This window comes from Anguilla anguilla, chromosome 4, assembly GCF_013347855.1.
Source record: "Anguilla anguilla isolate fAngAng1 chromosome 4, fAngAng1.pri, whole genome shotgun sequence".
Taxonomy (NCBI): Eukaryota; Metazoa; Chordata; class Actinopteri; order Anguilliformes; family Anguillidae; genus Anguilla; species Anguilla anguilla.
In genome coordinates, this window is record NC_049204.1 from 42,857,250 (window position 1) to 42,874,368 (window position 17,119).

The window sequence follows — 17,119 nt, forward strand, 5'->3', positions numbered from 1 at the left end:
CTGTAGCTATCCTCCAAATTAATGTTAGCTATCCCTATAGATCCTCTAGCGACATACAAACAATTAGTAGGTTTGTCGTGTACAATAGCTCATTAAAAACACTTCTGTTTAAAAATATGATACATTTTCATTTATTTGTCATTTATAGTAAAGGAAAAATGATTTAATCCAGACCTGTGTGGTTCTTTTAGAGCCAAGTTAGTTTAAACAAATTAGGAAACATTGAGTAGCATTGCTATGGAATACAGCTTGTTTATAATTTGTGTGAGCTATGATAGCCAATATTGTTTAATGTAACTTGGCACAATTTTGATATCAGTACTTTTAATGGTAGGCCTAGATTTGAATGAATGACTTCTTGCTTTGTTGGCTATGTGTGAGTAACTTGGCATTTTCGTACTTTGAAAATTTGTTTTTCATCAGATCATCTACACACTGACCAAAGTATCACTTTATTCTACAGGGGCATACAATCCCTTCTGGCTTAAAGTTGTGTGGAAGAGAATTCATTTTCCAACAGGATGATGATTAAAAGCATACATCAATGCTTTGCCAGGACTGTCTGAAGTGCAAGGAGTAGCATGGAGTCTTGAACTAAATGGCTTTCCATCCACAGTCACCAGACCTTAACTCCATTCAACGTCTATTGGAATGTTTAAAAAGGAAAAAGGCAAAACATCACAGGACCACATCTGGACATCACAAGACATCTCTCAAAGAGTGCTGGAATAGTGTGGATTCAGCACAATCTTCCACTGGAAATAATTATGGACAGAAAACTAGCTGTAATTAAGGTCAATGGTGGATATTCCAAAAAAATTCTCTAAATATTAACTAAATGTTTTGAGTTGCGTTAGTAAAAAAAAAAAAAAAAAGGTTGTAATCTTGCTTCAGATATATGAACAGAGTAAAAATGTGTCAAAAAGGGTTTCATTTGCCAGTCAAAATGATCAAAAAGTACAAGTGGCAAACAAGTAGATATCCAAGGCACTCTTAATTGAAGTCTTGTCTTGTTTTTGATGAATAATGAAAAGATCTTGGTCGTGTGCTCAGAATTTTGGTCTCCGCTGTATGTCTACTTGTATTACTATACCAGAGAGGCAAAGACTGAATTATATTGTCTATGTGTAGGTTTCAAGTGACTTTTCAAGCACAGCCCTCCATTCCTGACATCCTATTGCCTAGCCTCTGCTAACCCCAACCCCAAAGGAGCCATTTGGATTAGCTGACACGTAACTTCACTTCAAGACCGCATATGACATCACATTTTAACCAATTTACTCTGCATCAGTGCTAAGCAGATTTAGCCACTGAGACTTATTGATCTGTTGAACTCCTGAATACAGACCCTCAAATAATTTAATAAGTAGGCACCACAATAACGCAAAGCTTATTCTAGGCAAAGCAGCAGTGACAAATCTTCCTCTATGTCCAAACAACGCGAGTGATGACGTGCCTACTCAGCTTGGCGTCACACAGCGCAGACCTTCCGTGGCAAACACACTCACATACCACCAGGAAGTAGATGTGGACCAGCAAACACCTGGCAGCATAGGTGGCACCGCGAGCAGGAAAGCAACAAAGAAATAAGGGATACGGATTTTAAATGCCATGTCTGATGGAGCCCATATACAGTATATACAAAATGGAACATCAAGCTAATTACCCGTTAGCCACTCAATAGCTTCCTGGGAGGTGTGGCTGAGGAGGGAACTACTACGGTGGCTGCAAGGTAAATCCAGTAATGTGTGGCTGATGAGGAAACTACTCAGGTGGCTGCAAGGTAAATTCAGTAATTGGGAAAACAGAAGGTAGTTCTGCCGGTTACACTTGCACTACTGCTTGTAACAGTCAAAATTGTGAAATGTACCTTTAAGACGCTTATGTTTGGTTTTGCATGTGTACGCCGGAAGCAACGTCACTGCCCCGCGCTATGTGCCCAAGTTAGTTGAGTGATACACATGCTAGGTGATGGACATGGACTTGAGCTTCTCCTCTTTTCTTTTCCTTTCTCAACTTAAAAAGTGATGCTTTGGTGTGTGGATACTATTTTATTTCATGTATAAGTAGAATAGTAGCTGTCAGACCAGACTTATATGGTCGAAGTGGTAGCTATTAATAAAGTAGCGCTTGTGAAATCCCAGTATCGTGATCGACGTGAGTGACTTGCTTTAACGTCTCCCTCATTGCTTTCCGAGTACCACCATTACGAAACATATACCGCCAAAAAGTGTTAAAAGTGGCGCCCAAACATCTTTTCCTTGGACCTTTCTCGACGATCGGAATCTACAAATCAGAAATTAGACAGCACCAATACCGGTAGAGTGACTGCAATAGCTCAAATGACTTTTGCCGTCCTTGTTATCACACTGAACTGTAAGCTAGTCCTTGTGTGCATGTCAGCGTGATCAAGGCATTATACAGCTCTAAAGGCGTTTGAGACTGCGTGCATGTGAACTTTTTACCGTCTGTTGTTCTGCTGAAAAGACGAGCGATGGAAGGACTTACAGAAAAGTTTGAACATTTTCCCCTTATATCTCCACTATACACGTGAGGTTTCGGAACTTTTTCTTTTCATCTCTGCTGTGCTATTGTCAATGTGGATTCAAGTCGCATGGGCCTGAACTTCGTTTATATTGAAGTGGACGGACTCATTGGGTAAAGTTTAGCAACTGAACTGAAAAAAAAACCATTGCGGTTCTTACCACTGTTATTGTATAAGGTGTTTTTCTATTTCCTTTCTATTGAGGTTTTTTTTATTTCCCTTTATTCATTCTATTGAATGTTTTTCATTTATTTTCATTCAAAGAAGAAATTCTAAGAGTAATTGTGTCTTAATGTGTATAATGCCATTTTACATTGCAAATCTATGCTGTGGTGGTTATGTGAACCCAGGTTGTTATTATTGATATCAGTTATAACAATCAGTCAAACTTATTTTACCTTTTGATAACCTGTACCCACTCACACAGTATGGCAACTCATCCTGATATACAGACTGACTTTGCTAAATGGACTGCATTTATATAGCGCTTTTATCCAAAGCGCTTTACAACTGATGCCTCTCATTCACCAGAGCAGTTAGGGGTTAGGTGTCTTGCTCAGGGACACTTCGACACACCCGGGGCGGGGATCGAACCAGCAACCCTCCGACTGCCAGACAACCACTCTTACCTCCTGAGCTATGTCGCCCCACTTTAATGTTGATGCTGACTTTACATCTCTTCCCGTACTGGGAGCACCAACGCATGCAGCCGTGGACCTTGATCTACAGTGCAGAACCTACAAGCTGAAGTCGAGATGCTACAGAAATGTCTGCTTGACTCCCTTTACCTACAAAAAAACATATTTGAACGCTGGGACCGGGTCAATAAGATAGACAATGACACTCCAGCTGCCCAGCCTACAGGCCCTCTCCCGGTGGCTACATCGACCCCTTATGCCCCTGCTCTCTCCTGCCAGGGACCCATATCCTCTGAGGTAGCAGCTTCTGGTAACATTCATGCTGTCAACGCAGCCTCTCTCCTTCAGTCTAATTCACTTGAACTGAACAATACAACTCCTGTCCTTGCAGCAGCCTTGCACCAAGCTAAACTTGCCACCCGTGTTCGCTAATGATGGGACAGTACAACCAGAAGAATGGCTACAGCCTGTCAATACTTACAGAGCCTCCTTAGACCTGACTGATGTCCAAGTTTTCCGTGAGCTGCCATGCTTTCGAGCAAAATGGCCAAGGAAGTGGTTCAGAGTGCTCAGCACACATGTCGTCACTTGGGGGAGCCCTTCCCCACATTTGTTGCCCACATGTTAAGTGAGTTCAACAAACTGAAAAGCCCACCTTCAGAGCAAGAACAGATTGAGCTTATATGTAAGCATGCTCAGGAAAAAAATAGAGTCGCATTTTATGGCACACCTCTCCCTTCAGTCATGGACCTGCTGCTGCGAGCTCATGAATTTCATTCCGTTCTTGGCCCAAGCAGCCCACAACAGCCTCCTGTGCAAGCCAAAAATAAACCTGCTAGCGAGACCTACTGCTTCAAATGCTCCCTGCCCTAACTGCAACACGGTTCCCCAGTTAATCCCACATCCCTCCAGGGCTACTGGTGAACCAACCCAACCCCCTCCTGCCGTTCAAAGTTCCGGCCAGGATGGCGCAAGAACTACGGATGAGAATGGAACGGAAGGGGCCAGGTCATTCAATAGGCAGCAGGGAAACTCCAGGGGAGGGAGTACATTCCACAGAGGCAATCCTCCCTCCAGATCATAACTATGCCTCTCTCACTTGCTCCTACCCCACACAAACAGCCAGTGCTCGGGCATGTGGAGGACAAGACTTCACAGTCATCATGGAACACTCCTTTTAAAGTCAAAGTGAACCTCAACGCTGTAGCATTAGATACCACACTTGACACCAGCGCCTCACTTTCAGCTGTGCGAGCCGAGCTTGTTCAGAAAAACAACCAAAGTCAACCTAAGACCCATACCTAGTCAGACCCACCCGTTCATCTCATAAATGGTACAGCCTGCAACCCCTCAGGGATCACCTGGTTGACTATCGGCTTCATGGGCAGACGTTTCTATCATCGGTTCGCCATAATCCGTCACCTATCTTCTCCTTTGATCTTGGGGATGGACTTTATGATGCATGCCTCAGTAACCATCCATGTACCCTCCAGGACTGTGATCATAGATGACAGACCACCCTGCCTCGATTAGTGGGAGGATGGAAACTTGGCTGTGGCTGACATTGTAGCTGGAAGTCCCACCATCTGCTATTCACAGCAACGTTGAGGAAGCCAATTTGGAGAGGGAACAGAAGGCGGAGCTATTGAAGCTGCTGGAATGCTTCGGTGAGTTGTTCGATGGTCACCTTGGCCACACCTCTCTGGCTGAACATGCTATTGACACCGGTGATGCGAGGCCTGTCAATCTCTCTCCTTACCGTACCTCTCCTGCTAAGAAACAGATCATAGAGGACCAGGTACAAAAGATGCTGCACGAAGGCATCATTGAACCAGCATCAGGACCCTGGGCCGCTCCTGTGGTCATCGTGAATAGGCCTTCCCGTGAACCAAGGTTCTGCCTGGACTTCAGAGGGCTCAATCAGCTTACAGCTAAGGATTCTTATCCTCTGCCGCATATTGACGAGTCTCTCGACTTCCTAGCCAGAGGGAAGTTCATCAACACCATAGACATGGTTCGAGGTTATTGGCAGGTGGTCATTGCAGAGGAGTCCAGACCAAAAAGCCTTCATAACCCACTGTGGCTTGTTCCAGTTCAGGGTTCTCCCCTTTGGACTCAACAACGCGCTAGCGACTTTTCAAAGGTTTATGAACACTGTTCTCGCTGGCCTCATCTACAAGTCCTGTGCAGTCTACCTTGACGACATAGTTGTAGTCTCACCGACCTTTGAACAACATCTGGCAGACCTTCAAGAAGTTCTCTCCATGCTGATGTCTGCTGGTCTCTCGCTGAAACTAAGCAAATGTCAGTTCTGCCTCAGCGAACTCACCTTCCTTGGCTACTCTGTCATCCCATCAGGCATACATCCTGACCCCGACAAAGTGAAGGCCGTGACAGAGTTCAAGGTTCCATTCATAGTAAAGCAAGTCCGACAGTTCCTTGGATTGATCGGCTACTATCGCCGCTTCGTTCAGGATTATGCCCATCATGCTGAGCCACTCTTCGCTCTCACAAAGAAAGATGTTCCATTCAGCTGGGATAGCGACTGCTAAGCAGCCATGGATCTCTTGAAGAGTCGAATAACATCAGCACCTGTCCTGAGGTTCCCAGACTTTACTCGTCCCTTCTTCATTCATGCTGATGCATGCGACGCAGGCCTTGGACCAGCGTTAATGCACAGAGACGGTGAGGGTCGAGATGTTGCTGTCGCATATGCAAGTCGTGCCTTGCACAAATCTGAGAAGCCATACTCAACACCTGAGAAGGAGTGCTTAGCTGTCATCTGGGCCTTGGAGCACTTCAGGCCATACGTTGAGGGCCTTCATGTGACTATCTTCACAGACCACAGCAGCCTCAGGTGGTTGATCTCCCGCCCCAACCCATCTGGCAGGCTGGTTCGATGGTCTCTTCATCTCCAGGACTTTGACTTCAGTATAATACACAAGCCTGGGGAGCGCAACAAAGTGCCCGACGCCCTGTCCCGTAATCCTCTTCCTGCGATGGATGCTCCCATGGATCTCTTGCCTGAGTACACCGTGATAGGCAGTCTGGATCTCTGTGCCCTGCCCTCTGTGATGTTAGTGGACCACCCACATGTACGACAGTTGTAACTGGAGGACCCTGTGACTAGCAAATTACTCCATGATCTGGAAGAAGGCCTGCAAGAAGAGACAGACAGCCATGACCCCCCACAGTATGCTGTTCAAGACGGGCTCCTCTACTTTCACGACCCTAAGACAAAGTGTGGTCTTCACCCACTAAAGCAGCTGAAGCTTTATGCACCCACAGCCATCCGTGGTTACGAAGATGCTGGCACGGCTACGGCTCAGGTTCTTTTGGCCCAAAATGGCCTCTAATGTCAAGAAGTATGTTGTCACTTGTACCGTGTGTCATCTCACAAAGCCAAGCCAGAGGAAGCCGGCTGGTCTTATGGTCCCCATTCAGCCACAGAGACCTTGGGAATACACCGGCATAGATTACGTTGGTCTCCTGCCCTGCACGTCAGGTGGGAATGCCTACATACTCGTCTACGTGGATTACTTCTCCAAGTGGATTGAGGTGAGCGCAGTGAGAGAAGCTGCAGCTCAGGTTGCGGCTAGCAAGTTTGTCAGTGATGTCTTTGCTCGACATGGTGCCCCGTCTTACCTCATATCAGACAGAGGTTCACCGTTTGTGAGTGATCTCTTTGAACATAGAACACAGCATATCACCCGCAGACAAATGCACCAGAACGCGTGAATCGCGCACTCAAGGCAGCCATCCGTGCTTATGTTGGAGACAAGCACACATCATGGAACAATTATATTCCCAAAATCTGCTTTGCACTGCAAACCGCAGCTCACGAGAGCACAGGCCTTAGTCCCTCCATGATGTTATATGGACACGAGTTTAAGACTCCGCTTGACCTATTTACCTAGCCCATCTATGATGGTGTGGATGAACCGGGAGTCCCCTACCCTGAGAACCTGAGAGCCTCACTCCAGGAAGCACATGATCATGCCCGAGCAGCGCTGAAGGCGAGTCATGATCGTCAGAAGCACTACTATGACTTGAGACGTCGCCAGGTCTCCTACCAGATTGGTGACCTCGTCAGAGTGAAGTCCCACCCCAGGTCGGACGCGCTAGCAAACTGGGGAGGATGCTGGAGTTTTTCACGTGGTGAATCTACAGCTGTTCCATACATGGGCCACAGCTTCATCCAGCAGGCGTGCCAAGCCTGTGACTACTAAGAGAGAGAACTCTGAGTTGTTGGAAGGGAGCTTGTTTGCTGACTTGGAGAGCCAAGGGCCCAATGCTTCTATTGCAGTGGAAGTGGACGCACCCGATGGCAACAATAACTGTGACAATGACCCTGACCTCACTGACCCTGCTCCTGAAACAGGTTGGGTGACCGATGACTTGAGATAGGACACTGACGACTACGACTCACCCCTTATGGACGGTGACCTTAGTGGCCGCTATAGTTTGGGGCCAAGACGAGTCCCCAGAATCACCTCTGGATGGTCAGACATTAGGTGGACTAACCCTTATCATACTGAAAAGCTCAACTTGATGTAAAAGGTTTTTGGTTCCTTTCTCAGAAAAAAAAAGAAAAAAAAGAGGATACTGATACTGATTTGAATGTATGGTAACTTTGTCTGACTACACAGTTCTCTATGTAGCCTACCAGAGAGGTGGTAATAGAGTTAAGTTCACTTATGTTTTTCAGCTAAGTTTTTTATGTTCTTTGAAAAAAAGGGGGATTTGATATTGTGCTTGTGTTATTAGCCCACATAAGGAATTTTATTTCTGAGTTTTCTTTTTTCTGTATCATTTGTTGAGGATTTTCATGATGAATAGTACTGACATGTATGCCAGTTGCTGAAAAAGTTTGACTGTATATTGCCCTGTTTGGTTTTGACACCTTTTCTACCTGTCCATATATGGGAGTATGTTAAGTATAGACTGGTTCTCAGTAGCGTACGGCTGAGGTCAGCCTTTGTCTCTCCAGGGGGGAATATGTAACAGTCAAAATTGTGAAAAGTGTGTCCAAGGAGATGTTGTTAATGCCTTTAAGACACTTATGTTTGGGTTTGCATGTGTACGCCGGAAGCAACGTTACTGCCCCGCGCTGTGCACCCAATTTAGTTGAGCGATACACATGCTAGGTGATGGACATGGACTTGAGCTTCCGCTCTTTTCTTTTCCTTTCTCAACTTAAAAAGTGATTCTTTGGTGTGTGGATACTATTTTATTTCATGTATGAGTAGAATAGTAGCTGTGAGACCAGGCTTATATGGTCGAAGTGGTAATTATTAATAAAGTAGCGCTTGTGAAATCCCAGTATTGTGGTAGACGTGAGTGACTTGCATTAACATCTCCCTCCCTGCTTTTCGAGTATTAGCATTACGACACACACACCGCCAAAAAGTGTTATATGCTTTAGTGATGTTGCATATAAAATTGCTGGTCTGGGAGTGTCATTAGCCAGGTCAGGTGAACTTGTTTATGGACAAATCGAGTGATTTTTGCTTTTTAAGCTACAATGTAGGAGAACATAATTGCATTCAATGGATTAAATGTCTATTGAATGACTGTAATGTAATGTTATGGTAACAGTTGCAGGGCCATGTTCCCTGGGGCTGGTCTAGGTTTAAATGTTTAGAAGTGTTAAATTAATATGTCTCCTATGCAACAAAAACATATTTGCATATATTGTTAAATATATTTACTGGAATGCAATTCATATTTAATTTGAATACATATGGAAGCACTCCAAATACATTTTCCAAAACAAAGTGCCAAAATATTGTAATTTTTGCTTAATAATACATTCTGTCGGTTATATTCAATGGCATTTATTATAATTGAATTCAATATATTGTGTTTTAAGTGAGACGGAAATAATTGTTGTATTTTGCAATATATTTGTATAATTATTATATATTACAAATGACAAAATATTTTTAATTTCAAGTAACTGATTCTTACGTATTTCACCAAAACAGCAGTTTTATGTCTTGGTCATTGCTATGTGTAGTTAAATGCTCATAATTAGAAATATTATTATTACAACCTTTCATTATCACAAAAAATACCAAATCAAGAATGCTTATATATTGGTTTTCTAAATTTGAGAAAATTTCCAGTTCTGGAAGATACAATATTCAGTTAGTATTATTACAAGTATTATTTAATATTCTGTCTTGCATATTATTAAATTAATTAAAGTATTTCATTTCACTATTTCATGATTATCCTGATTAAATTATGTGTGTAGTCAGTTAGTACTTGAATAGCTGCCCTATAAATCAGTACCTGTTTGGAGGCATCTCCCTCATCCTTTTTGCTCTGACCTCTATTTCCTCTTAGTTGAACCAAACATCACTTCTCTGTTATTTTTTAATGGAAATGTTAAAAGCAAGTGTTGAAACCTGTTCATTATTATAACCTGTGCCTGTTAAAAATATCATTATTTATTAGCAATTTTTCCTTGACAATTAATTTGCACTGTCACTTTGTGGTAAGATGGAACATTCCTCATGTGATGGAGAGGGAGACATCATTTAGGTCACATGATGTGCTGCGATGTCATAATGCCCTTCCTCTTCCTCCTCAGGCACCGCCATTCCCGTGGGTATTGATGTACAGGTGGAGAGCATCGACAGCATCTCAGAGGTCAACATGGTAGGAACAATCTTATTAAAACCCAAAACTGTCAGATGTTCCCAGACAGCAAGTGACCGAACTGTCACAGTGTGTCTGACCCACAGTATAATGTGTGTGAGTTGCTTTACTGGAGCGACTTAAAAAAGAAAGTACAGAAGCAGCAGAGAGTGTGTCAGTCTTTTGTGCATCCTGTAAGAATTCTATGAGTGTCTGGTAAAACCTCTGTGTATTTATTCTGTAATATTGCTCTCAGTTTATGTGTCTATGCCCTGCAACTTTCAATATGTGTGTCCTTTATAAAGATACACTATGTTTGTAGACTAATGTTTCTCTCTGTTCATCTAGAACTATGTCATGATTGGCTGTTTATCACAAAGGATGTCTTTCTGTTTCTGTGTTTAAGTTGAATAGGGCATGACTGTATGTGTTTTCTGTGTAGTATATGATTATGTGTATTTTAGGACATAACACTGTGTGTTTGTTTTGTTGGATGTGATAGCATGTGTTTATTGCTGAGGATGTGACTGCTGTCCTGTAGGAAAGTACTGTGTTTGTTGAGAAGTTGTTTAGTATATAATTTGGTGCATACTTATTGTGTAGGATGTCACTTTTTGTGTAGGATATGATTGTGTTTATTGTGATATGTGTGTTTATATAGTGGGATGATGCAAGTGTTTATTTTATGTTTATTGTGCTTCATTTTGTACCTCTCTGTTTCTCTTGTAGGATATCACTATTTTTCTGTGTTTGAGTGTTTGTACTGCAGGAGACCGCTGTGTTTGTATGCTATGTAGTATATTTATATGTGTGTTTTTCCTATTGGATCTTGTGTCAAACATTGCTATGAGTCTCTGTGTCCTGCAGGACTTTACCATGACCCTGTATTTGCGGCACTATTGGAAGGATGAGCGTCTGGCCTTCCCCTCCAGCAACAACAAGAGCCGCACATTTGATGCGCGGCTGGTGAAGAAGATCTGGGTGCCCGATGTCTTCTTTGTCCACTCCAAACGCTCCTTCATCCATGACACCACCATGGAGAACATCATGCTCAGGGTCTACCCAGATGGCAACATCTTGTACAGCGTCAGGTACGGCCCCCTGACCAGAGAGTACACTCTCTTGTAATGTTGCCTGACAACCTTTCATCACTTTCAGGGGTGGTATAGCATAGTGGCTCCTCTGTTTTGGTTGTCAAATTATTATTTTCCCTATGACATCCGACACACCAGACACACTTCTTCTGACAACTGTAAACTCAGAGGTACTGTAGTAGAAAATGAAATCACACAGGAGTCAGCAGCGCAGTGTTCTGTGTTAAAGGGAACCTACCCTCAAAATGCTAGCTCACTAGCTCAAAATGCACGAAATGGTAATAGGAATATCTTATTTGGTTTCCATTTAAAAACTGCTTTTCTGTTATTTGTGTTCTAAAAGAACATACCTTTTTTTTTTTTAAAACACAGTGGAGCAATGCACTTTGAAATAGTTGGCTTTTGGGTTCTGTTAGCAGTATCCAGGGGTGTGCTTAAAATAGCTGAGGTTTTGCATTAATATATTACCTGATTGCCACCATTTCATGGGAGGTGTGTGTCCAAGAAGATGTTGCTAATGCTTTTTTCCATTGGAGGTTTCCTTTATACATGTTTATTTAAGACACCTATAAATATTTGCAAATATATTAAATATTAATGTTTTTAATAGTATACATTAGAGCCCGACCGATGCCAGATTTTTGGGTCCGATGCCGATCCCGATTTTGGAGAGTCCTAGCCCACCAATTACCGATGTTTTGACCGATATTTTGTCAAAAAGTGCAACATTTTCAAATCAATTTGAAAAACCTATATTTAAGAACATTTAACTTATAAGCAAACAAATAAAAATAAACACACAAAGAACTTTTTAGATAAAAAAATGTAAAAGATGATATTAAATTTAATATATATATATTAACACCATCTTTAAGTGTGTGAAATCAAAATAACTCCACACCTTGCTTTTCCTCCTTTCTTTTCCAGCCATCTATAAAAAATTAATTAAAAAAAAACAGTTTTCCAGTTTCAAACATGTATTTTTATGAATATTATTATTATTGTTGTTGTTGTTATTAATTTGTTATCATTATTTCTTAGTATCTATTCTCAGTAAATTAATTATATTTTCTTATTTTATTCCTACTACATGATCTCAAAGAGTAAGACTTTATCTAGCGAGCTTCTCTGTCCATAAGAATTTGGTGGTGAAAAAAACTACAATGCGCTCTGACGCGTGACTAGATGACACACTCGCTCGCAATAACGCATTAGCTATTGACACAGCCTCATTATTTCTTATTATATATTCTCAGTAAGTTAAATGAATTATATTTTCTTATTTTATTTCTACTACACGATCTCAAAGAGTAAGACATTATCTAGCGGAGCTAATGAGTGAATCAAGTCTAACGTTAGATGAAATTAAATTGACTGGATGAAATATGTGAAAAAAAACTACAATGCGCTGTTGTGCAGGTTACCCGCGCTAACTGTTGGTTGATTCACTTCTCCAACAGCAATCCTTCTCTCATGTTATCACGACAAAGCTAGATAACATGGCTTAAAATGATCCACGTTATAAGTGTTTTATCGGCGTTTTTACTGTCTGGTTAGCTTGCTACGATGACGCGTGACTAGATGACACACTCGCTTGCAATAACGTGTTGTCTATTGACACAGCATCATATAGTAGCTAATATCATTATCTCAGATAAAAAAACAAATGTGTGATGCATTCAATCACCATTTTATTTTGGCTGGTTATTTATTTGAGAATACAGCGATGTCCTCTGGAAATGTAGATCCTACGCTGCTTATGTGCTCACTGCCACTTCACAAAGGCTTGCTAGCCAGCTAGCTTGCGAAAGTGAACCAAATATGTTAGCTAGCTCGCTCACTCGATAATGAGGATTGATAAACATAGTGGTCGTATAAACGCATTTAATTAAAAACTTTAACTAAATATACATACCTTTATTGCGGCAATCGAATATGTGCAGACAAGTCTTGCAGTGGAGAATATTGGATGAGGCACGAGTGACAAACGTCTTATTACAGAAGTAGCGCGTCAGCTGCTGCAGTTCACACTTGTATTAGAGCTTCCTCTACTGGATAATTCTAGTAAATAGCAATTACAACGTTCGAACAGACAAATACAGATAAATAATCAATGTTTTTTTGTTTATTATACTTATTTAAAAACCGGGACACATCGGCTGCATAACTGCCGATCCCGATGTCGTCAAAAAAGTCAAATAATGGCCGATATATCGTCGGGCTCTAGTATACATATTGAAACTTGTTTTGTTTGGCTAAGTATGAGAATGTCCTGGATTCCACAGAGTGGGTTATGCTGAGGTAAGGCCTGAAGAGAGTAGAAATGATACCATACCTGTGCAGGTCACCTGAGTGAAAGAGAGGGAGGGAGAGAGAAAGAAAAAGAGAGAGGCACAGATGAAGAAAGAGATAGGACAGGAGAGAGAAAGAGAGGGAGGGAGGCAGGGAGATAATGAAAGATGATGGGAGGGAGATTATGTTTATGTGAATGAGTGTGTGTGTTTTTACATGTGTTTGACTCAGCAGTGCTTTCTTGTCTCTTAGGGTCACAGTCACTGCTCTATGTTCCATGGATTTCAGCAGATTTCCTCTAGACACACAGAACTGCTCTCTTGAGCTGGAGAGCTGTGAGTATGAGTGTGTGTCCAACACACACACCCTTCATCCATTCAAGCACACACCTGTACATGCGTCATACATGCAAGGACTGTATGCACACACTTCATATGTGCAAACTCAAACTGTTCTCATACTACACCCATCAAAAGAAGCTCTGTACAAACAGATAAATGTTATGCCATTGTATGTCTTCATGCTAGCCAATACACAGTTTTCATTTCAGCAAAGGGCATAATTTAACATGTACCAAGTGTGATAAAAGATGTCACACGCTGTGTGCTACAGGTACATGCAACAGATAGCCGATCCAGAATCAGGCAGAGATGCTCACAAGTCATTTTTTGCAAGTCCAAGTCAAGTCTCAAGTCTTTGAGCTAGAGTCCAAGTCAAGTCTCAAGTCTTTGAGGGGCAAGTCCAAGTCAAGTCTCAAGTCTCTTATGGTTGTAATGAGCGTTCTATCATCTGCTGCATGCCATCCGGTCTGCTTAGAACACTGCATAGCTATATCTAAGGAATTCAAAGCATGTACTGTATTATCAGCATCACTCCTTTATCTATTAGCATACAGTATCAGCATTGATTAGTTGTTTGGTATAGGATCACTTTAAATAGGCTATTGCAATGCAATATGTAAAAAACACACAATGAAATTTAAAGTTAATAACTGTATTTTGCCTTGTAACATGAACATACAGCTACAGTATAGACCAAGTATTGAGGTCCTACTTAAAGAAGAATGGACTCGCTTGTCTGTTGCTGAATCATAGTGGTGACAGACCTTGTCCCCTATCTTGCAGGCTCAGTGGGCCCATAAGAACAAATATAGAAAATGTTACACCTCACACTGTTAAAGATGTCATAATTAACATCCTTCCAATTAGTGCAAAACATCACACTGCACACTGGTCAGCAGCCATACCACCACGTACTCTGCTCCTGCCGACTGGCTGAGGCTAAGCAGGTGTAGGCTTGGTTAGTACTTGGATGAGAGACCACCAGGGAATACTGAGTTGCTGCTGGAAGTGGTGTTGGTGGGCCAGCAGGGGGCAATCTTCCCTCTGGTCAAATAAACCCCAATGCCCCAGTGCAGTGACGGGGACACTGTGCTGTAGGAGATTCTGTCTTTCGGATGAGACGTTAAACCGAGGTCCTGACTCACTGTGGTCATTAAAGATCCCATGACACTATTCCCAAAGAGTACAAAGAGTAGGGGGTTCCCCGGTGTCCTGGCTAAAAACAAAAAACTCGCAAAAACTTGCCACCTAATCAAACCCTGATTTAATTGGCTAAAAAAACTGTTCTCTCCCTCCAGTGGAGCTGCTCAGTGGCCAACAATAGAGGATTGTAGTTGTACTGGGCAGCTCCCAGGTGTGAATGTGTATGAGTGTGAAGCAGGGCATTCCTGCAAAAGAGCATCCATGCTCAGTGAACCTACCCTGGGTAAATAAAGGTTAAATAAAAAATGCAAAACACTATTGCTGCCAAATTATCTGAAATATACTGTAAGTCCACAAACTGGTGATATTAAAACATGAACAGTTTTGTTCCAAAAGAACCTTTGCACCTTGGCACCTTTCTTTGTGTGACAAAAATGATTCCTTGCATGAAAGTAAAACTCATGATGGAATATCATTGGAGTTATTGGCTATCTTGAGTCCTTTTCTTACAAAACAGTAACATTTTTGTGGATACAATCGTCTGTGTTGTTTAACAGTGAACATCAGCTAACTTTTATTCCTAAAGGAAATTTTTTTTTTTTGGAATGAAACCCATCAAAACCATGCTTTTCTCTAAGAATTTTTGCTTGCCATCAGTTCTAGGTTTACATGTAAGTAGCACACTGTGCTAAACGTGTGTAGCAGCGTTGGTTTCAAGTCACTTACAATTAAACCAATTTGAAATGTAAAAAGACACTGCAGTTTACTTCCTAATGAGCATCAATTATCAGTAATTTACTTATTGGCTGGATAGCACAACCTTCTCATGCTTAACATTTTTCAGTGTTTAAATTTTGAAGAAAAATTCTGAATTGAAATTGAACTGACCCCAACCATGGTGCAACAAAAAATGGTGACAGATAATTTGCCAAGAGCAAAATATTTAACAATAATAAATAATAATAAAATAAAATAAAATAAAACAATTACAACGATAAAGCCTGCAATAAGATGAGACTAGTTGACCTTTTTCTTCTCTTAATACACTGGGTATGGGCCAAAAAACATTTCTGGTAACAAGCTTCTAGGTGTCCTCCAGTGGACTAAGACCTAAAAAAGTTTTATGCAACAGAATGGTTACATTTCAAAAAGATCAAGCTTTGACAGTGTCCTTGCCTAAGCCTGGCTCGGTGAGGGCGCATTATAAGGCCTCCGTGACTAAATACCCTCTCCACTGTTGCACTGGTGGCAGGAACAGTGAGCACACTCATAGCCACAAGATAGAGCCTTGGGAAGACCTTTGCATGCCTTTTCCAGAAATCCAGGCAGTCCACTTCTTCTTCATCAGAGGACACCTGGATGTAGCTATTGAGCTCACCTTGACAAATGAGCCATAGTCTACATTCTTCTTGTTGCTTTTCTTCCGGTAGCCAGAGAAAAGGCATGGAGTTTTAGCAGGTGGCTCCTCCTGGTCGTCTTCTCCACTACTGCTCTCAGATATGATGACTTTCCGAGCCTCAGCCAAGACAAGATCTGAAAAAGTTCCACAAAAATCATGGTTAGTTACAATATTATGACATTGATATACACTACACACAGTGGTGATGGTTAAGTTAATGAATCAATGATAAGTAAGCCTAAATAAGATTATATTGATGTTAGTGATGCAAAATGTGATGATAATGTGTTTGGAAATAGTGTGTGTTTATACCTACCCATTATCATCTCCTTCACCTCACTCTTGACTTCATCTGGTGCAAGGACATCTTGCTCTAGCAATAAGAGGCAGAATTATGGGTCTCGTAGTGCAGACATCATGTAGACCATATCTCTAAATGGAAGATCTACTGCGAGTTCAGCTGGGTCATCCATTCTGACATTCGCAAAGATCCCCTGAAAACAGCGTTGGAGTGACTTCTGCAGTGCTTTCACTGACCAGGCAACGTGTCGTATTCAGCATACTGATGAGGTGGCTGTTGAGTGAGAGTACGCAAGGGAGAGCCGCACTGAGAGTTACCACTTTCTCCCCTTGTGTGAGGTCTGTTGCTTGAAGAAGTGAGGCCAAAATTTCCATAAGCATTTTCAGCAGACTCCATTCTTTGGCTGATAAGCACAGGCCTTTATGTCCTTGGGCTTCCAGGAGAGTATTTAGGCTTTGGGGATCCAGGTCAGTGATTGCCTCCACAAGGTGGAGAGTTGTGTTCCATCGTGTTGATACAGCAGAGGGGATGCTGCGATTGGCTCCATACTCTGCCTCAAATGCTTCTTCAGCCCACAAGTGGAATGAAGTAAACTGCAGAATTTTGTCACCTTTGCCATTGCACTGTTCAGAATTTTTGTCTCCTTCAGTCCATCTCACACAACAAGCTGCAATGAATGTGCAAAGCACTGTAGCTGCTGTTGCCAGCAGCTGCTCTGGAT

General features: G+C 41.9%; 1 protein-coding gene across 1 annotated transcript in view; it reads left to right on the plus strand.

The window, feature by feature from the left end:
* Positions 1-17,119, plus strand: part of LOC118226580 (gamma-aminobutyric acid receptor subunit rho-3) — a 53,647-nt gene that overhangs the window by 18,103 nt on the left and 18,425 nt on the right. The window contains exons 2-4 of the mRNA XM_035416336.1: positions 9,782-9,849; positions 10,696-10,919; positions 13,467-13,549. Coding sequence (XP_035272227.1) covers positions 9,847-9,849; positions 10,696-10,919; positions 13,467-13,549 — 310 coding nt within the window. The 5' untranslated portion in view covers positions 9,782-9,846. The remainder of the gene's footprint in view (positions 1-9,781; positions 9,850-10,695; positions 10,920-13,466; positions 13,550-17,119) is intronic.